This window comes from Melanostigma gelatinosum (genome assembly GCF_949748355.1).
Source record: "Melanostigma gelatinosum genome assembly, chromosome: 21".
Lineage (NCBI taxonomy): Eukaryota > Metazoa > Chordata > Actinopteri > Perciformes > Zoarcidae > Melanostigma > Melanostigma gelatinosum.
In genome coordinates, this window is record NC_136654.1 from 16,412,419 (window position 1) to 16,435,419 (window position 23,001).

Here is a 23,001-nt window from a genome sequence, read left to right on the forward strand (position 1 = left end):
ACAGACCTGCGATCAGGAGGCGAGGCATGCTGTGTGTGCCGCAGGGTTCCTGATTTAGGCGACAGGATGAGGGCAATTATGGCATTACTGCTTCCACATGGACATTGGATGATTCTTCACATGTCCAATGTAAAGAAGGGGTGGGAGGGGGGGGGGGTTAACACCAGATGCTTTCACCAACAAAATAGAGCCTGGGCATGTGTTTGCGAGTGACTTTTCTTGTGAAAATGTATTGATTTCATGCACAACTTGATATTTGTGTGCCTTAAATCAGCTCTAAAATAATGGGCTGTGGAGAGTCAGCAGGAAAAGTAAAGAGGCCAACTCTGCACGGCATTTTTGTTGGACCAAAGCACATAACCAGCACTGAGTAGATAAGAGGCCTAATCGGCTTTAGATTAGCATGAGCCCCTCGGCCAGGTGAGCAGGTGATGTCCTGCTGCAGGACTGGCGTCACGGAGACACACAAAGACGAAGATAGAAGGACAAACAAGAGAAAGTAACGATCTGAGAGGGATTAACAAGGCTGATTTTGAGACAAATGAGGATTCACTTGAGGTACTTTACACAAGAGAAATGTACAAACGGTGGTGGAAGAAGAAATCAGATAAGTAAAGTGAAAGTCCTGCATTAAAAATCTCACTTGATTAAAAGTGCACAAGTATTTTCACTGTGACTATTTTAAATATTTTACATCAGTAGAGTCAACAATGATAGATTCAACAATGCATCATCGTGTTTTTTGTTCAACATCTTTTAATTTAATGCAAAGTAAATAGTCGTATCATTATCAAATAAATACAGTCGAGTGAAAAGTACAACATTTTATAGTTATAGTACTTGAGTAAATAGTTTACCAAGAAAAACGTTGAAATATATCCCGAGATATATTAAATATCAGCTCAAAGTGTTGAGCAGTGTTAATCAGTATTCAGATCATTTACTCTTCAACCCGCAGGCCTCTGGCGCAGGCCCCTGCTCGGAAATGGCATTCCCAAAATGAAGTAAGTGTATCTCTGCAACTACAAGGTCTATTTGTATAGTCTTAGTATTGTAAAGAAGGTAAAACACAAGAGATTGTTGCAGAGGTGTACATTTCAGTATGTTATTGGGTCAGAGTAAATGAAGATGGAACAGAATAAATTTAAGATTTAATTCCCGTCTAACAACAGTTTACACTTTTATAATGAATATCCCTTCGGAGTGATGCAGTTGCTGCCCAAAACCTCGAGCAAACCATATCACATCTGAATCTTACCTGATGCTAATAAAGTGACGCAGAGAGGTAATAATTAATGAATCAGTTAATAATAATAAAATAATTCCATCTTGTCAGGCTTCAAGTCATGCGTTTGTGTCTGTTCAGCCAGCGATCAGACCAATCAGCAATAACTAACTAATAACTAATCAGCGTCCTGTAAGGGGCCACTGGCAGCTGCGGGCGTGGCTTATGTGTTGGTGTGATGCATAACTGTCAGTTTAAAATAACAATGGCGCCTCTTAAAGAGGTCAGCGTAACTGCAATAGCATCAGAACTAGAGAGTATTTCTCCATTAAGACTGGCATGAAAACGCTTTTCTCCCAACTGATTAAAAGATGGTTCATCCAATGACCAGCCAAATATTTTTAGTTTGCTTCTTAGATGAAACCATAACCTATTAGTCTATTAGACCAGCTCAGGGCTGAAGGCCTATGCCTTATGGATGAGTGCAGTACAACGATTCATCCACCAGATGGCGACATAGACCGTGATTTCACTTGCAAGGCTGAGGATAGGCTGTTCGATACTGGACAAAGGCAGTCCATGCTCCTCCATGCCATGCAACTGAATGCAGACGGCTTGAATCAGCTAAACAATTATCCAGAAAGCGTTGATATCCCCTCGAATACAACTTTTGTTCACCAGAGGTAAGACACGATTTATGGTTACGTCTTTCAATTCTTCGGCTGCTAGTTCAAGTGCGAGTGATAAGACTTATACAGTCGGAATCTACGTTGTCTCAACTTTAATGACATATAGTTTGCGCAGGTAGCATGAAGAAGCAAAACATCGCTAGCACCACTGCCGTGCATTCGCTGTTTTTGCTGTGTGCTCATTTAGTTGGTTGGTGTTGTAATTGTGTGTTGCTTTGATAAAAATGCTTATCATGGGCTTTTAGCCATCCAAATGAGTTTCTTAATGATATTTTGTATTTTTAATCAAATTGGATGATAAGGTATAATGTTTTCTTCTAATATGTAGTGGAGTAGATGTATAAAGTAGCAGAAAAATGGAAATAGAGTTCGCTCAAACTCAAACTTGTTCTTTACTCGTTACTTTTAAACAGCATCTAAACAGCGCTACTTTTGTTTGATACGAATGCACTTGAAGCTAAAACTAAACTCCCTTTATAATACATATTTCACCAAATGAAACCTTGCTTTCGATGTTCTTTCCAAACAATTCATACTCACAAAAAAAGACTGAAGCTTTCTCCCACAGAGCCAGCATCTGTTCACTGTCCTGTAAGAGACACAAACAAGCTGCAGACAGCATCCGGAGTGTCTTCTGTATTCTGCTGCTCTCTGTTGGTGACTGCAGGTAATAAAGAGAGATACAAAAAACAATACTGACTAATCCGTTAAGGAGCTCTTACAGTGTTCTCACATGTAGTTAGGTTTCCAGCTGATTCACTTTCTTCTCTCCGACAGTCTGATTTGTGATCTCACCAACACTCCCACTGCTTTGTTCGACTTTTAAACTGGTCTTTGGGTGTGATTTATTTTGACTCCGAATGTCTTCCAAACTTCGTCTTTGTTGTTGCCAAATTTGCTGGCATGCATGAACTCTTTGGGCTTCCCACTGTGAAAGGTTTCAGTTACATTCAAAGTCCACAAGAGGGTGTCTTTCCATCAATGATAATGTAACAGGAGTGGCCTCCCCACTGCTGCAAAACATTAAAGATCAAGAAAATGTTTAACTTTGACTTGATTATAATTAAAAAGAAACGCATATGAGCCAATTGAAATGTAGTCCCTTTATGTGTAATGAAGTGAACGCCTTAATAAGACCCATTTCTTCTGGTACTGATGATGAGAGTTCCTCTCTTACTGCAGCAGAACCCTCCAAATATAGTCGAGAAAACAAAATGGATTCAGGCTGGATACAAATATTATTGTCATCACATTCTGATTTGTTGATCACTTTCATGATTATTCAATTAATTGTTTATTGTATAAAATGTAACAAATGAGTGAAAAAATGACCACCACATGTTTCCAAACATGTTCAGTTCTGCTCGAATCCAGAGTGACATCTTTAGATGTCTTCTTTTGCCCGACCAACACTCCAAAATCCCAAAATATTCAATTCAACAGAGCATTTTTGCTTGATAAGTTACTGAAAATAATGAATTGATTGTCAAATTTGTTGCTGCCAATTATTTTCTGTCAAACGAATAATCCTTACAGCTCTAAAAATGACAATCACAAGTGTCCAGAACCCAGTAATAATATTCATATTACCGGTACTTGTTTTGTCCTTCTAACAGTCCAAAACATATTTAATTGATAATGATTTAAAGCAAAAAAGTAGAGAGAAAAACAACAAATCCTCACACTTGAGAAGCTAAAACCAGAGAGTATTTGGAATTTTTTATGTGACAAAGAACTCAAACATGAATCAATTATCAAAATCAGTCAGTCAACCAATCAATAAATGATCAGCCGTTTCAGAATAAAGAGATATAGATTGCTTTGTATTCAGAATGTGACAAAAGAAAATGAAGTGAGCAAATAAATATGCATAAAGGAGCTGCAGTGAGGGATACATGCACCATTTGAGGCATTTATCGATGATTTAATGTGATGTAGAACAGGTGTGACGTCTTCATGTTGACATGTGCTCTCATATTTAGTTGATCTTGTCCTTTCAGCCAAAAGGTCAGGGACGGTACTACGTATCACATCTCACTCCAAACTTCACTATGGGCTGAATAAATATGGCAGACAGAAAGAAAAGCAGAGGCAGAGGCAGAGAGAGAGAGAGAGGCCCGTGACTGGTAGATGTGTGGCCATGCTCAGAGGGGCATTGTTGGAGTTATGAGAGGACAATGCACTGCCCCCTCCCTGAATACTCGCCATACCAGCTGACCAGCCATTACCGACACTGCGGCTACCCTGTTACAATTCCTGCTGCTCTCTCCCTCTCGCTCACACACACACACACACACACACACACACACACACGCACACAAACTGCATCCCACCCAGTCTCCATCGTAAGTTTAAACCAGGCAAAACCATACTTTGTGTATAACAGTGGACAGAGGAGAGAGACCAGGTGGGAGGCCAGCAGCGCCTGACAAAAGGCTTAAGTCAAGGCATGCATGGGCACACATGTTGTCTCGCTTCTGTGTGTGTGTGTGTGTGTGTGTGTGTGCACATGCGTGTGATTTACAGTGAGTTAAGTTTAGCCACTAGCACCTATCTGTTCCTTCAGCAATAACGTTTCTCTTCCAGCCACCCAGAGAGCACCAACTCACACATCGCACCTTCTTATTATTTCAGGATCCTTGACAAACGTCCTGAAAGTGGAGGGTGTGAACAGGGGGGGGGGGGGTTGTTCAGTCAAAGTGTCAAAAAATACTTCATCACAAGTACAAGCTATTTAATGCTGAAGTCAGTAAAATATAAGATTAAACCAGTGGTTCCTGATCGCTTGTTTAGATATTTATGACACCATAGAGACATTCCCTCCTGAAACTTCTCAGAGGGTTGCATTTTAATTATTTTTGGAGGCCCAAATCGGTAAACATATGCAATACTTCAGAATAGAAGCACAAATCAGGAATAAATCCACACAAATGTATTATTTCCTCTCCCACTAGTCATATCACGACCCCTCAGATTTATCGAGTGACCCTTTGGAGGGGCCCGACCCCGAACTAAACTATCGAACTAAAGTTAAACTAGCGCCACCTTGACCAGCTGCAACAATTTGCTGCTACATTGATGCATCAATATCAACAATCAAATAGTGTAATATACAACCACATCCAATATAATTTGTCAGCAGAACCAATACTTTTACTTTTGATATAATTTGCTGATGATCATTTTTTACTTGTGCAGGATTTTGAATACAGGACTTTAACTTGTATTTCCAAATTGTTGTATTTGTACTTTTACCCAAGTAGAGGATAGTCATATTTGCTTCTTTTGTATCAGAAGTAGAGGCTAAAGTTGCATGAAATGGATGTAAGTGCTCAAGTACAAATACGTCAAAATTGATGTTCAGTACATGAGGGCACCTGGAAACACACACACACACACACACACACACACACACACACACACACACACACACACACACACACACACACACACACACACACACACACTTCACAGGACAAGTGATGGACAGTAACAGGTGTGAATACATATGTGGAGCTGTTATATTGTTGTACTGTGGGTGTAAGGTGTGTGTGTGTGTGTGTGTGTGTGTGTGTGTGTGTGTATGTGTGTGCGTGCCTGTGCGCGCGCGAGAGAGAGGCGGGGGCTCTGTGGGGACGAGCACGAGCCTCCTCCCCTGAGATAGCGGCGACGCGCGGCGCGCTCTTGACATCCCACTCGTGCTGCTGCTGTACTGTAATCATATGATAGGGAGTCGATACCCGCTGCAGAATACCGACACACCGGGCGGACACTAGCGGAGCAGTCGTGGCCAGTTGATGGGCGATTGTTTCTTTTAGTGCGTGGAGTCCTTTGAAGTGTCGCCTGAAGTCTCAAAAAAGAGCCAAACTCCACTCCAAAAAGGAACTTTTTCAAACTCTGGAGAGAGTTGGACACAGGGGGGGGGGGGGGGGGAGAGAAAAGAAGGGCACGCAGACGAAACGTTAACCGAAGGACAGTCGGTTTAACCGGAGCTGATATTTGAATTTGATCAGCTAACAGAGAAGCCGGTGGAAACCCCTGGGGTCCTCGCATCGCTTGTGTCGGAGCGCGCGTGTGCGTGTGTGTGTTTTGGGTGAATTTCCCCACAAGTTTCTCCACTAACGTCAGCTAGGTCACTTTATCGTAGAAGCTAAAGCCATGGTCGGAGAGACAGAGGTGAAGGAGAGACCCAAGTCCAACCCGGACTACCTGATGCAGCTGATGAACGACAGGAAGGTGATGAGCTCCCTGCCCAACTTCAGCGGCATCTTTACGCATCTGGAGCGGCTGCTGGATGAAGGTAACTCGGCTTCAGTTCGGGTGTTTTAACCCCCTTCACTGAAGACTCTAAGCACTTGTCAAACAAATGTCATCCCATCAAACACTGAGATATTCTAATGATGAATTATTAACCCACGTTGTATTTATGTTGCTTGACGCTGAATTCCTTCATAGAGATGTGGTTGTAAATTAAAAATGAGCGCGTGAATTGGATGTTTGTTTTACCTCAAGTCACATTTTAATTTTGTTGAGAGCAGCACACACACACACACACACACACACACACACACACACACACAGAGTTGGTGATGGGAACAAACAGACAGTTGTTAGTCCAGTGACCGAATGCGCAGGCTTACGTGAATGATGCAGCCCATCCCTGAGCAGGAACGAGAGCGTGTCACTGTGTCAAATATTTGATTTGAGGCTGCGTACACGCTGTCTGTACAACTTATCAATGCACTTCACTTGTTGATATCTTACGATTCTTGCGAGCACTTCAGAAATAACGACAGAAGACTGGCATTGTTGCAAAAAAAAAAAAAAAAAAAGTTTAAAAGTGGCATCTTATTTTTTAAGTGTACACTTTTTTTTTTTAACGTCAGTTCCCGAGGCCTGTGGTTGCTGCTGTTGTTGCACATCAGGATGACAGAGGTCCTGACTTTGTGCTCTGTGACATGTCTCATGACGCAGCAAGGTTGTTCTTATACCAGACAGCCTCTGCAGCCTGACACATGGGTCAACCTCACATCTCTGGTCGTGTTCATGTAGAAGACTGACAGCCGGGCACATTCATCCCTCAGCCACGATAATGGCACACCCTCGGTTAGAATGAAAGGCATTGTACCGCGCTCGTTTTTTTTCAGCCTGGCTGTATCTCCTGCCTGAGTAATGTGGACAAGGGCACAGCACCAACAAAGTGTGTGCCGGGTAATAAGAAAGCCTGCCAGTCACACATACTGTCAGGGTGCATGTTTGTGGCATATTCGGAAACAGTCCGGTCGATATATAATCCAATGACAGGTTGAAGTGTTAAGATAAGGCCTGCTACAGCCCCAGCCCCCCTTATCTCTATTTCCTTCGACTCTCTTGTTCTTCTTTCACTTCTCAATTTCCTCCCTGTTTTAGCTGAAGTGTGACAAAAGCCCTGCTTGGCTGTGCAGATTTGCTTGTGTGTGTGTGTGTGTGTGTGTGTTTCTTCTTTTAATTGTCACTTTTGGTCTGTAACAGGTCAGAGTGGGTTATTAGAGGATCATCATTGTCGCTGTAGCTGTGGCTTTAATTATAGGATCCTACTGTAGTTATTATGGTCAGATTTATCACTCTCAGAGCGGGGAGACATGCCTGTCAGCCTGCTTAGGTCAGATGATATTTGTGCCTCGAGGCAGTTATTCTGCAATGTGTGTGTGTGTGTGTGTGTGTGTGTGTGTGTGTGAGAGTTCAAGCCGGGTGTCTGTGTGTATGTGTTGCATATATTTGTGTAGTGCAGTAGTCAGTTATTATTGTGCTAGCGTGTCATTACAAAGGCATCAAAGGCTAACGTCGGCCATTGAAACGACAGTAAACAAGCAGACAGGCAGACAAACATACAGTCTCATTTATGTTGGTGCTTCTGCGCCAAACCTAAGACAAGAACTTGATCGTTTAAGTCATTTTGCAGCTTTTCTGTGGTTTATATCATTCATTTGAAGATGTCAAAAACTCTGGAAAAACTTTATACACCAGAAGATTTATCATCAAGAAAATGGTGTGTAAATAAGCCTTCTCGCTTTTAAAAAAATTCGATTTTTGTGGTTGTTGACCAACTGTTTTTCCTTGTGTTATTTACAGAGTGAAATGGGGAGCAACGTGTGTGTGTGTGTGTGTGTGTGTTAAACACAGTTGGAGAAAGAAATAGAAAGACAGAAATTGTCAGCAATAGAGGAGGCCTGATTGCAAAGCAGTCAGTGGTTAGATACTACATTGTGGTGCAGAATGCTTGTGACTGTGTCCCTGCCTGTCTGTCTGTCGGTCTTAATTGTCTGTCTGCTGTCACACTCCGAGCCTCCCGTAATCCTGGTGACCGTGACTCATCGTTCTAAGAAATAGACGGTCTGAAGAAACGTGACACTTGCGGTTGCTCCTCGACACTTTCACGGACGCCTTGGGTTAAACTTTGCTCCCTCTTTCTGTCTCTGTCTCCCAGAAATCGGCAGGGTACGCAAGGACATGTACAACGACACAGTGAACGGTGGCATGTTCAACGGGCGGGACATGGAGGAGCTTCCCGAAGCTGTCGGCCCCGTCGCTCAGCTGCAGGAGAAGCTCTACGTGCCCGTCAAAGAGTACCCCGACGTGAGTGGACGAATCCATGACATTTGACCTTTCAGAAGAGTTTCTGTTTATCCGGTCACTTTATCTCCTCGTAGTTACAGAGGGGCGGCCAGAGGGTCAGTGAGGCGTAATCATAGCTTTACATTTGATCTACAAGCTGATTTCATTCTGAGATAATCTGTGCTCACACCCAATGATGTCATCGAGACTTGATCGATAATAAACCCCGGCCAGTGTTTCCAATAAGATAAAAATTCATAATTTACAGTAATATTTTAAGATTCAGATTTGTTTTTCCCAAAAAGGCAATATTCCCTTACTTCCTGATTACGTACGATTACACCATGAATATTTACACCACTCTTAAAAAGGTGGATGAAGTCTTTCCCCCAAATATAAAGACAAGTGCACGGCAGTCAGTGAAGGGTTCAGTACGCCGCTGCTCCCGCCAAGTACAGTTAAGCGCTTCGATATGAGTTGCGTTGATCCTCATGCTCACATGATTTTCCCCACGCATCAGCTCGCCAATCACCGAATACAATGACAGGCTGTCCTCACTCACATGACAGGAGGCTAACAGGACACACACACACAGGAAAACGGTTGAGATCAGGGTTAAATTTAGAGAGAGGTTCCTCTATCTGGATTTGCGGCCGTGTCTCGGAGAGACTCTGGGGTCGCCCCTGAGCCCGGAGCGAATATGTTGCAACTGAAGATAACATTCGGTCAAACTTCAGTGGAGTTAGAAAAGTAGGAAGAGGCTGGACAAATGCTGTGAGAGACAAACGCTAGAGACAGAGGGACAGTGGCAAGGAAACAAACACAATCGCACACACACTCACTCACTCACTCACTCACAGAGGGGCAGCTGTCTAGTTAATCACTCGGCCTTAGTGACAGATAAGGTTAAGAGAACGCCGCTGTCCTGTTATGCCACCAACACCAGCCAGCACCCGTATAATGAGCTATTTTTGTCTCTCTGAGTAACACCTCACAGATGCACAAACACTGACACGCAGCACATGCAAATACACACACATTGTAAAAAAGACAGTCTGAGAATGTGATGTGTCTTCCTTCAGGCCTGTTTCTTTTTTACGATCATGTGTGTGTGTTTTGTTTTCTTGCTCTTTTGCGTAGTTTAACTTTGTAGGGAGGATCCTGGGCCCACGTGGACTGACGGCCAAACAACTGGAGGCAGAGACCGGATGCAAGATTATGGTGCGAGGAAAGGGCTCCATGAGAGACAAGAAGAAGGTAAAACACTCACAAAAACACACAAGACACACACTTTCATTGTCATTTGTTACAGGCCGTGACAATTATTTGGCATACGCACATCGCATTCATTTTCACGATTAGTTTGCAATTCTTGAGAGTTAAAAGAGAAGATTGATACCACACTTTGTTTGTTTGGCATGATGTTAGGATGCACATTTGAGGGACTTTCAGCAGCTTTGGAATGAATAGATTCCAACAGCAGACTGAGAATGATAAACATTAGAAATGTAAAATATATTTACTTTGGAAAATGTTGAGTGGTGAAATGGAGTCTATGTGAGTGAAACATGCAAAACTCTTTTTTAGCTTGTGGTCCTTAATTTACCAAAAACAAAACTCTCTCTCTCTTTCTCTCTCTCTCTCTCTCTCTCTCTCTCTCTCTCTCTCTCTCTCTCTCTCTTTCTCTCTCTCTCTCTCTCTCTGTCTCTCTCTTTCTCTCTCTTTCTCTCTATCTTTCTCTCTCTATCGTTCTCTCTCTTTCTCTCTCTCTGTCTCTCTCTATCTCTCTCTATCTTTCTCTCTCTTTCTCTCTCTATCTTTCTCTCTCTCTGTCTCTCTCTCTGTCTCTCTCTCTCTTTCTCTATCTTTCTCTCTCTATCTTTCTCTCTCTTTCTCTCTCTCTGCCCGCCCGTCCATCCGCCCTCCTTCCTATCCAGCCTTTCATCCCTCCCAACATCTGTCTGTCTGTCTTTCTATCCATCTATCTACATATGTGTATCCCTCCATCCATCCGTCCAACCAACCCTTCTCTCGAAATTAGTTTTTGGTTGTCAGTTTTCCTGCCCCGGTGTTCGGTCCATCTGTTCCCCCTTCCTCTCCCCTGGTGTCTGCTGTTGGACGGAGTCGGCACAAGCTTTCCAAACGGCAGGTGGAGCAAGTCCAGCATTCCTCCCCCTCCCCTTCTTTCTCTCTCTCCAGAACATTCCCAACCCCGCACGCCCCTCAGAGAAAGAGAGAGACGCACAGACACACACAGAGACGGAGAGGAAGGAAAACAGAGACACAGTGGGAGGCAACGGGGGAGAAGGGAGAAAGATGTTGACTTTTGGTGTTTTTCAAAATGATACATCTCACTTGACAAAACATCTACAGAGGATAGAATGTCCCAGCACGCAATACTGAGTTAAAAGACTTGATTCTTGATGATTTCAGTTTTAACTTGGCTACGACTAACACTTATTTTCATTTGAATGAGTTTTGGGAAATATGTGTATTTGCCTTCTGCCGAGAGTTATATGAGAAGATTGACAACACTTTCATTCTCCCTTTCTGCAATCAGGAGGAGATGCTTAGCTTAGCTAAGCATAAAGACTGGAAACAAGGGGGGGGAAACAGCTGGTCTGGCTACAAAGTCACTCTGCCTTGCCAAGAAATAGTTCCAGCGCATAAAGGTCAGGTTATGGTCACACAGAGATAGTTCTTATGACGTATTGTTCAACCACAATGGCAATTACAGTGTTTATAGTTGTTGTGAACGGCCTCACCCGAAGGTGGAGTGAAAGGCCTGCTGTCAATGAGATGTAATATCGTTAAAATATGGGGATAACTCTGCACAATTTCAGTCTGTCATGGAAAACATGCACAGCGTTGCACTTGTTTGTACTCATAAAAAGTGACGGAAATAGTTGTATAATTAAAAAAAAAAGAGATTTGGAGCAAAGTTGAAACCCAGCTCACCTCAGCGGAGCCAATCACAGCATGCAGTGGGTGTTAATATCGAATTATCGGTATCGGAAAGTGATTGGACACAGCTCCGCCTACTCTGACGTTGGAAAGGTGTGAGGGAGAGGATCTGACAAAGAGTTCTGTCAAAACCTACTGGCTGCTGAACAACAGGTTTAAAAGATTAAACAAACAAAATATACTTTTCTAATTGGTGAGCTTTCGAGATGCTCGTGGGTGGATTTTGTAATTATTGGACCGAACAAAGTGAGCTGTTTCCAGTCTTTATGCTCAGCTTCCTCATATTCATAGCATATAGATATGAGAGTGGTACTGATATTCTCCTTTAACTCTCAGCAACAAAACAAATAAACATATCTCCCAAAATGTCCAGTTTTTCCTTTGAGCACAGCGGTGCTTTGAGCTAATTGCTAACGTCAGCAATGACAATGCTAACATGCTGATGTTTAGCAGGTAATGTTTACCATGGAAAGCATCTTACTTTAGCGAATTAGCATGCTAGCATTTACTAATTATCACTGAACACAGTAAAGCTAAGGCCATTTGTTTTGCAGCTATTTAATTATCAATGAAAGTAGTGGACAGATTTCAATTTTGATCCAGTTCAGGATCACCAGAGTTATGAAGATTCATCCTCTGAGAACCATGAACATGGAATCAAAATTTCACAAAAATCCATTTTATAATTATAAGTTATTTCAGTCTGGACCGAAGTAGTAGAATGACCGACAGAAAACATCATTCCTAGAGCCCCTGGAGCCTAAAACTAATAACTAATGTATCACATAAGCCCAAACAGACTTTCTTCAAATTCTTTATTTGTCTGATGAACTTGAAAAAGAAACCAAATATTGCAATAATCTGATAAGCCGCGGATCCAGCTTGGGTTTGGTATTTTTTTTTCTAACTATTTGGAAGACAAAGTTATCCAAACCTTCAGGAGACCAACAAACACGACCAGCAACAGGGCCCATAATCTGGTATTTTTACCTACGAAATGATTATTATTGTTATTTAATCAACATCAGAATATTGAATTGATTTATTTGACATGGACAATGCGCAGATTATTTAGCTGTACCAGAGTTAGCTATACTGATTTACATCTTCAGCACAAGAAACAGATAAAAAAAAATCTCTGTTAAGAAAATGAACACTGTAAAAACACAACGTATATTCACTGTACAACAACAACATTAAGGAAGCACAACAGCAACCACCAGATTTCACAAAATTAAGACACATTGTGTGTTTGCGTTCAGGCCTAAATTTGAAATAGTAAGGCTGCAGCACTGTCTTATTAATTTGGTATTGAGCTCCAACAGTTGATCAATGAACTAGTTTTGATTAAGTGTCAGCGAGAGATTAAAGAAGGGAATGAAATGCAACTCCAAACTTGTGGAACCACCGAAGAGCAAAATGGTTATTTGGTGAGTTTGATAACTCTTCCAAAGCTGCATTGCACGACCTTGAGCCTCGAGTGTGTGTGTGTGTGTGTGTGTGTGTGTGTGTGTGTGTGTGTGTGTGTGTGTGTGTGTGTGTGTGTGTGTGTGTGTGTGTGTGTGTGTGTGTGTGTGTGTGTGTGTGTGTGTGTGTGTGTGTGTAGTTTGAGGCCGATCCAAAAGCCGAGCCAAACAAGAAGAATAGTGAAATCCTGTTCCCTCTGTGCCGGTAATGGGCCGAGCTTGTGTGGCGCATTCAAACACAGCTTTTCAAATGTTTTTCAGGAGGAGATGAACCGAGGGAAGCCCAACTGGGAGCACCTCAGCGAGGACCTCCACGTCCTGATCACAGTGGAGGACACACACAATCGGGCCAAGATCAAACTCCAGCGGGCCATCAACGAGGTCAAGAAGCTTCTCGTGCCAGCTGTGAGTATCAGTCCGTAAACCCCTTTGGACGGCATATATTATGGTCTGGACTGATGGAAAAACTGCGTGTGACTGGATGAGAGTTCACTGTGTTGGTATGCATGGAAGGGGGGGAAGGGGATTGTCAGTCCAAAAAACTGTGTGTTTGTGTCTTTTCTGTGTTTTTTGTGTGTCTCTGTGTGTATGAGAGAGTATGTGTAAGGGGTTAGGGTAATTAGGGAACACGTATAAAGGGGTTTCCATGGTAACCCCGGGTTGTTTGAAAGGCTGAGGGAATGAATGGAGAGTCTGTTCACTTGTTCTCCCCACTCCATCACTCCTTTCACTCGTTCACAACTCACTTCATTCCCAACTACTGGCTACAGTATCCCTTTTTTCGCCCTGTTTTTTTTTTTTTTTTGTTGTCCACACAAGGGGACGTTTTGATTGCACTCCTCAACATTTCTCACATTCTCCAGACCACCTACATCCCCCCCCACAGACATACATACATGCATAAAAGTGCACAAACATGACGACAAACAAGAAACACACTGCACAGAGATGCACACGCACACACACACACACACACACGCACACACACACACACATGCTCTAAAACATCCTGTTTTACACACAAACACAAAAGCACATATTTTGAAAATCACAAGGCTCCTTCCTTTTTTTTTCTTCTGCATTATTTGCAACAATAGAAACGGATTGAAAAGACCAGCAGGGGGATTCCTATTGCGGCAATCAGCCGTCACTTCCACTCTAATCACAGCACGGTATCGGCAAACCCTTGAAGTTTAAGGATGTAAGAAGTGTCTGCAGGCAATCAGGAGCTGAGCACCTGTTCACTTCTGTTTATAAATCCGTGTGTGTGGAGGGTTAGGTTCATGATATGTCTTAGTTTAACCCAGCCGACCTGGCTTTTCGACTGTAAATCAGTCAAGCTTTTCATCGAGCTGCAACCGGAGATGTGGAAGTTTGAGTCTGTTCCACAGCGAGGAGGCCAGAGCACGCGTCCGGCTGCTTTGTACAGTCGACACGCTGCAACAATAAATCTACCAAGACTGGTTTACAATTAAAAGGAATTTAATCCCACTGATGCAAGCACATTATTTACAGTGAAGGACACTATTTCATGAAATATTAAATCAATAAAACCCCGTTTGCAAAAAACTCAACTCAGCGCCTCAGGTATAAAACCCGTCCGTCCTCTGAGAGCCATCACGCGAGAGAGAAAAATACTTGAAATGAAACCACCCACATCCGTTCGAAACACCTCCTCTTCCGTTTATCCCAATTCCTATTGGCTAACTTCCAGGAGTGTATTCTGTCTGTCTGGCTTTCTGTCCCTGAGTTTACGAACACATTCAATGACTGTCAGTTACGGTTTAGTCCCTTCTATGATAATCCTTCAGTATAAACGTTAAACTTCTGCAACTTTGGCAAAAGCTTCATGTCTCAAATTCTACTTCTAGCTACTAATCCTAAAACACTTTATGCTTATCTTAATTATGCATTTCCAAAACCCTTTGTTTATGACTAATTATGAATTCTTTAATATGAATCATTGAACACTTTTATTATAGCTACTAAACACAGTTCTATGCTCACATTTCTTACAGAGATAAGAAGTTAAATATGTCCCGTATGGTGGAGCGGCTGTGTACATAGTCTGGTCATCTTTGTTTAAGTTATTAATAAGGGTGTGAATCTCTCCGTATCTCACAATTCCATTCAAAGATCAGTTCTCGATTCAGTACGTAGGAATGCTAATTTCAGGATCTGCGCCAGTCTTCTGTGCGCTCATGATGGCATGAAAGCAGAGTGCGTATAAGATTATGTTTTTATGTTTGAAAAACTGATATCAGCTGATTGCAATCATGTAAACACACACCTAAGAGAAAAAAAGCAACATTTATTCATACTAAACTTGCACAAATAAAAATGTTTAATTTCTATCAATATCTTATTGACTTTAAGAATAACAATTCAAGTGCTACACTAAAAACTAAAAGTGCTGCCTGTTACATAAATACAATTGGTAGGCCAACTTCAAAAGATAATTCTACTCAAAATAACACTTTAAAACTAAGTTTTGCAGGATTTTCCAACAAATCACAGATAATCCTTGACACAACTCTGACTTGGTGTGTAGAATAACTGTCCATCGGCAGCAATATCTGTGTTTGTTTATAGAAAGAAACTGTTTTGGAGGTTCCTAATCAATTCGAAATATAAGAACAAAGGAATCGTGATTCTTGCAAACAAAAAACAATTCCCTCTTGCGTCATAATTAGTGTCCGCATCCTGTAACATTTGCTGACTTTTTGACGCCCACAAAAGTGAATTCATTCACTTGTCAAATGGCTGAATGGCAGTCCTGGCTCAGTGAGCTGATTGTGCTGCTCTGCTCTGTAGGCTGAGGGGGAGGACAACCTGAAGAAAATGCAGTTGATGGAGCTGGCCATTCTCAATGGGACCTACAGAGACGCCAATGTCAAGACGCGTAAGGATGACATCATAGTTAACTTGTGGAGGAGGGTTGGTGGGTGACAAAGGAGGGGTCTGGGTACAGGAGTCCACTGTATATATGAACAATGCCTCTGTTTCTCCTGTTAAATAGACTGTTTGTCCTCTCCTCTTCTCCCCTGTCTATTGTTTGTGTGTGCTTGCTTGTGGGTGTGCGCATACTTGCGTTATTGTATGTTCGTGTGCCGCACAGTCACCGCCGGCTTCCCGCTCGGGACACCTCAGGCGCCTCGGCTCATCACAGGCCCGACGCCCATCCTGCCTCCTTCCCTGCGCAACGCCGCCCCCGTCAACACGCAGACCATCATGCCTCTGATTCGTCAGATCCAGAGCTCCGCCCTCATGCAGGGAGGCAATCCGCATCAGACGCTGATGCAGCAAGGGCCCGAATCTGGAATCATCTACACGCCCTACGAGTATCCGTACACACTCACGCCCTCCATATTGGAATACCCGATTGACTCAACTGGAGTTTTAGGTATTTGGAGATCAAACGCTCATCAGTTCTTATAGAGTCAATGGATGTATTATGAGAACTGGATAGCGGACTCCAATGAAAGTTGCTCAGCAATCTCGTACGTCAAAAATCCTCTTTGTTAGTCTCTGTCGCCGCCCACTTGTCCCATAGACGACAACTTTAGACGACAAATTGCTTTTTGCGCCACAGTAAAGTTCTGCACTTGAACATGGCTTATACAGTACCTGCATCTATGAGGGTGTGTTCAAACCGTCTTACTACGTTGACTCTTTTAACTCGTTAACTCTTCATTTATGCAGTCATGCTATCAATTGACTGGACTCAACGGTCTATATACACAGAAGTCTGGGAATGACAAATTTGAGAGCTGAATTTCATCCATTGCTAACTGTTAGCTTGCGAGGCTAAAGCCACACGTTGGCATTCCTTTTGTAAATTATCTCTTTCAAAAGAGAGTAGAGTAGTTAACACAGTCACATACAAGCTCACCCACACTTCCTTTACACAATGAACACATTGCACTACAGGACAGGACCCTGAGAGACACGAAAGACGAGAAGTGTGCATGAAAAACATGACGTGCATGCACACGGAGGACAGTCCCTGACTGAGAACAAAACTGGGAAATTACAAGGTGATTTTGAAATCTTAACAGCCAGAACACGATCAAAAACCTGACGTCTTCTGTTATTGACGGGTTAGGAAGCAGAACCGCAAGATTGCTGTTCTGCTGCATTACCACGGTTCTCTACTGGGACAACTTGGCATCCATATCCAGCTCTTGTAATACATCCGCAACATATATAGAAGAATGCCGAAGCTCATTGCTGGGCTAACAGTCCCTTCTTCCTGTGTTTTTGCAGGTATGGCTTTCCCAACCAAAGGCTAAGCGATAGCAACCCTTCCTAGCACACACACGGACTGGCTTGCAGAGACCCCCCCCCCCCCCAACACATACTTATCCCACAGAGCAAACACTCAAAGTTTGCTCATACTTTAGGATGACAGATTCCTCGACAGTCATTCTGTCGTCAAGTGTCCATTCCTGTTCATTTCCTCTTTGTATTAGCAGACTAGTGTTGTGGTGTGTCAGCTATTTAACTTCTTTTAATAGTTCAGCTTCTGCTTGTAATTTTAACACATTTTAGTGAACCGATAGATATTTTAGCGCCGCTGTTTGTGCTTTAATATATGTTAAAGCTTATTTTAATCACAGAGCTATAGAGTGACTTTGCTTACAGCCGATGTTGAATCTACGAGTGAAGCTTAGTGAGGAATTAGTGGTTTGGATTAATATTTTCTTGAGAGAACAGAAGACCACGAAACAACAAGAACTCTGTCTCTTAGAAGTGAGATGTTTTGATTTACTTTCACCCTCAGCCTTGAACACTTTGTAGATTCCTGGTTTCACTGATGTTGGTGCCATGAGTGGACTGTTTGATGTCTTTCTGATGAGTAACCTTCTGTGTTCTGTTTTGGCGATGTCAATGGCTGTTAGCAGGTGCCATGACCACTAAGGTACGACGCTACGACAAGAGAATCCATCCTTACCAAAGGGTAGTGACCCCAGACAGAGGTTAGTTAGCTCACCAGCCACTTTATGTGTATGTATATGTGTGTGTGTTAGTGTGCGTGCATGCAGACCAATGGACCAATTTCAGTTTACATGCGTCTGTAATACGGCATGCCTTAAAAAACCGAGGGGGGGGGGGGGGGGGGGGAGAAAGAACTGCATCAGTCAAAAAAAGGTCACACGCTGACACGGCATCGGTAAAATGTGAAAGTATCTGTTGCAGTGAAAGTGAAATAAGTGAGCAGATTGGGAGGAACCATGTGAATGGTGACAGCCGCAGCGGGTATCTTCGCTCGCCTGGTAGATAAACTGGACGGCTTGCAGGCCGGGACCCTCTCAATTAGAATGGATCGCTCCATTCATGTGACTCGATCCTTGTGACTCTGGATTTGAAGTCCTCTCTCTCAGAACCGTTTGTGGGGGGTTTTTTCGTTGTTGTTTTTATCTCTTCACTACTACTTTTTACCCGACAAATAACTGTGGGAAATTTTATTTATACCCAACTTCATTCCAGTAGATTTCCGCAAATGTTTTTTTAATTAAATCCTGTGTTGTGCCCAATGACTATATGACACTTAAAGTAACAGTGATTGTCTTTTCTCTGAAGGTCATTGAATTCAATATGATCTTTGGTCTTTACTACTAAAACACAGCGTGTGATAACTACTGAAGTCTGTGTTACAAGCTCTTTTGTATGAAATACTGTTGTTTTGGTCTTATCAGTCGCCCACTGGACTTTATCATTGGGGCTGTTTCCATCTTTCATATATTTCCTAGCCAGAGGGGTGCTGTTACCATGTATTTAGCTGCAAAATAAATTTGTATATAGGGATTTTAAGGATTTAAGTGCTTATATGAAGCTTATGGAACAAGATCGCTTTGGAAATACATGTAGTATTTTTTTTTTTTATAGTTTTTTTTAGTTTGTAAAGTTTTATTTTTGTTTTTACGATACGCTTTTTAGAGATGAAGTGTCTCCATGTAAACTTCAAACTTTTGTTCAAGGTGTGTAGCGACTACTGTTTTAGTCACCGCGAAAGGTGGCAATGAAGGCAGTGTTTTGCTCTGTCTATTTAAGATGAGGTGACCTTCTGGATTCACAGGCCTCGTGACTGTTTTATGCAATAGAAATGGACTAGCTAGCTACATTATATGTGTGTGTGCGTATGTGTGTATTTGTGTGCGTGTGCGTGTGTGTGTGTGAAAGAGAGCGGTGGTGCTCTTGTTGTACACGATGGACAAAAAACACTAAAAGGCAATAAAGATGACTGTTGAAAAAAAATCTCTAAAGAAAACCAAAGCCTCTAAATTCTTGTAGTTAGTCTGTCTATTGTTAAATTGTTTCTTAAGTCCCTCTAAAATCACCATCTCTTAACCTCTCATCGCTATCTCTTATGGTGCCTCTTTGCTTAGTCACTAGGTGCTCTTCTAATACTTCATAGCAAATAGATCAAACCACAATCAATAATCAGTTAATCACAACTGTTAATCACCCTGATTTTACGCCTGCTGCTAAACAATAGCTGGACTTGTCAGTAAGTGAAAGTATAGCCGAGGCCCAGACACTGTTCTGTGGACATAAAGGTCACTCTCTCACCCACATGAAACCATGCTGTCTCTCTCTCTATCCATGGTTCCACTGTCTGTCTGTGCTAGACGTAGTCCGGCTAGCACGAGTAGTATCACTATAGCAGCGGCCACTCGACAGGAGGGGCATCTCCGAAAGCTTAACCCTGCGAACACCTTCATGAGCGCACGAGAGCATCGCTAACCAGCCATTCCTCGTGTCACCACCCGGTGGTTGATGCGAGTCCTCCTGAATGGCTATGCAGGGCTCATGGAGGTGTTGTGCAGCTCGTAGGTAGCGCCCCTCCTGCTGTGTGACTGCAGTAGATCTGCCTTGTTGTCATCCTGACGCCACTAGCTGACACTAATCTCTCTTCTATCTTTTTTTCTTTTTATGTCCCCTTTTATGTGCCCTTTTTGTTTCCTTTCCACGTCTGTCCGTCTCTGTCTGTCTAACTCTAGCTGCCACGGCAACTAACCCATGACCCCTTGACCTTCTGACCTTTCCGCCCACTGATGACCCGCCCATCTCTGCCCGCTGGCGTGCTCATTGGCCCGCGGCCCCCGTCACTCCCCCAGCTCAGCCAACCAGACCAGCACATTGGGAACATCCCGGCTGCTTCTGTCTAACCAGCCAACCAGACGACAGCGATCATGGGAATAGACCTCAGGACCCCGCCCATCACCAAGTCCTAACCTAAACTTTACCAAACGTGCCCAACGCCAGTCTGAGCATGTTTTACAACCAGTCCAAATCCCCGATCTGTAACAGCTGTTGCATAACCAGTAGACTTAACTGGGGCCAGGCCCGAAACTGGTGAAGAGCTCCTAAACCAATCCCTGGCTGTGCCCAGCTGTCAATCTGAGCTGCCCTCCCCTCAGTCCATGTGATGCAATAATAATGACTCTATTAATAACATGGTAACTATACTGATAATAATGGTACTTATCCAGCGCAGAAACCCTCCATAAACACTAAAACTAAATGAGATATGTTGATATTATGAAACATCTTTCCTCTTCGGGGCACCTCTTACTTCACTTTTCTGCACACTCTTTCAGGGGAACGGCTGTTTTCAGGGCCGACCATTTCAATTAATTTATACGTCAACGTTGGTGTTGCGATAACGACATATTAACACACTTTCCCTTCACTTGTAACACCAACAGGTGGTTCCAGTGATGTGTTTAAAATGTCACTCGTGTTTCAAAGAGTGTGTTATTTTGTGAATCTTTTCCGAGATTTCCAATTCTCCCTGACACGTTGGAACACGGAAAACAAAGCAACAAAAAAGTGAAAGCAACAGGTGCTCGGTAAGGTAACAAGAACAAACTGGAATCCAAAATGCCAAAGTGTCTTTTGAGTTTTTCTTAATAAGTAAAGTTTCCCAATACGGAGTCAACATATGCAGTGTAAATGCCACGTCTGTACGGTGCAGATCCGCACACACAGAAGGAAGGTTGCACTTCCTTTGTCTAAATCGAGAGGACTTACACAACGATGCCTTTGCCTTTTTCACACTACAGTATTGTATGAGCTTGAACAACAGTGCCTTTATTTATTTGAGAGCAATGGAACAATGTTGCACCTAAATCTTTTGCTACCACATCGTGGGTTTGTGCCCAGCATGAAATGATGTCCTTTGGGTTTATGCAGATTAATTATAATCGTCTGCATTTGATGTCTTTACACCCATAACTCTTCTCAATTCAGATTTTAGTGCCAAAAAAAGTTGAAAAAAAAGAAGTGGGTCATTTGAATTGGAAGTATTGAAGCTACCGTGTCTGAAATGTATATGTGAGGGTCGGATACCTCGAGAGAACAGTGTTATATTTGATCTATTTGTTGTGTTTGTTTGTTTGATTGCTTTGTTGGAGATGAAGTCGTCCATATCTTTATTTCTGCATGAGTATCCTCCTATTCAGAAGGTGTGATACAGTTATACACACACACATACACACACAAACCAACTGATGCCTTGACTTAAAAAAGAAAGAAGAAGAAAAAAAAATCATGGGGCCGTAACATCTGTAACAAGTTTATAATGTATTTTTATATTCTATTTTGTACCTGAAAATAACATTAAATTACCTTTTCAGATAAGAACATGATGCCTTATTACGGAGAGTAATTGGATGAATATAACTATCCTTGGTGTGTCATTGGTAATCAATGTCCTGATATACTGGAGTCTCTGATGTCCTCTGTATTAACTTGAGCCTTTGACATCAACATTGCTTGCCCTCTGTGCCTTTTGTATGCTATGAGTGTGACAATTAACAGTGTAGTACAACATTAATATACTCTTCAGTGCCAAGGTTACTAACTGTTACCACTTATGTGATTATTAACCTCTTTAATGGTATCTGTCTCTGCTTTGGATTCCTTTTAAAAAAAAAATTAAAAATGACATGTGTCTAAAAGAAATGAAAAAGAAAGATATGTGTTGAACTATGAATGTTTAACTTTTCAAGTGAGCAGGAATAACTCTTTGTACACTATTAAACTCATAGTTGTAAAACTAACAAACTTTGTTGCTTTTTCTCTGCAGCACTTAATTATGCAAATCAGCTTCCTTTCTGCATACTAATCACCAAACACGCCTAAGATACCGAAGGGGGAAAGAAACCCAAGGAAAGGGCCAAAACATGTTTTTTTCCCACTTCTCCTTTTCTGCGCTCTGTCTCTTGTTCTCTATACTCCCGCTATTTAAGTAGACATTACACACAGCGATGTGTGTAATAAGAGAAAACAAAACACACCCGACTCACCATGGTTTCTCAGAGGCATGCACATGTATAACAGAAAAAAAGGAGGGAGGGGGGGGGGGATCAGGTTTGGAGGACGAGATGGCTTGGGAATTAAAGGGAAATTGATTGTGCAAGCTCGCCCTCAAACATCTGCAGAGTAAATATTACACAGTCTGTCCCTGAAGTCTGAAAACCCACCAATAATAACCGACATTTGTCACGGTAGCTGCATTTGTGGGAATTAGGCTCCTTTTTGTCTCGGGGTGCACTTACATTAAAATATAAAGAGGGGTGAGTAAATGTGTGGGTAATTGGAGCCTTTGACACTTGAAGTTCCCTTTAAACTGCACATTTAAGGTTTCACACGCCACAGAGAAGGAAAAAAAAGGAGAAAATCACACGGGGGTTTTCTGTGGTGAATGCAGCAGTGGGTGGCTCATTCGTCCTCTCCCTGCCCTTCCTGCCTTCATTGTGGAGTTGAGGGGTGATATTGAACTTCAGGCTTGGAGTTGAGCCGGGCTCTGTGGCCGCAACCCATACACCCCCTGATCACAGAGAGAGAGAAAGGACATAATGTGACCGCTGCTGACAACCCTCTGGACAGGAAGAAGCAAAGCGGAGACAGCGAGAGAAAGTACAAGGGAGACTGTGTGGATATAAATGGGTGGGGGTGCATGGTGTGTGTTTGGATGGGTGTGTACTCTTCTCTGTGTTTTTCCTGTTTTCAGTCAAGTTCTGTGCTTTTTTTCTTCTTCTCCTGGTATGAAACA

General features: G+C 42.5%; 1 protein-coding gene across 6 annotated transcripts; it reads left to right on the forward strand.

Moving 5' to 3' along the window:
* The first annotated feature begins 5,624 nt into the window (after nucleotides 1–5,624).
* Nucleotides 5,625–22,010, forward strand: qki2 (QKI, KH domain containing, RNA binding 2). Of its 6 annotated transcripts, none has more exons than XM_079293029.1 (9): nucleotides 5,625–6,214; nucleotides 8,381–8,529; nucleotides 9,649–9,765; nucleotides 13,200–13,343; nucleotides 15,753–15,840; nucleotides 16,057–16,341; nucleotides 17,181–17,204; nucleotides 17,840–17,917; nucleotides 19,943–22,010. In XM_079293029.1, the coding sequence occupies exons 1-9, from the start codon at nucleotides 6,073–6,075 to the stop codon at nucleotides 19,963–19,965; spliced, it is 1,050 nt and encodes a 349-aa protein (XP_079149155.1). In that variant the 5' UTR covers nucleotides 5,625–6,072; the 3' UTR covers nucleotides 19,966–22,010. The 6 variants fall into 6 exon arrangements, with proteins under 6 accessions (XP_079149155.1, XP_079149156.1, XP_079149157.1 ...); XM_079293030.1 differs by having other exon boundaries at nucleotides 17,843–17,917; XM_079293031.1 differs by lacking the exon at nucleotides 17,181–17,204.
* The last annotated feature ends 991 nt before the right edge of the window (nucleotides 22,011–23,001 follow it).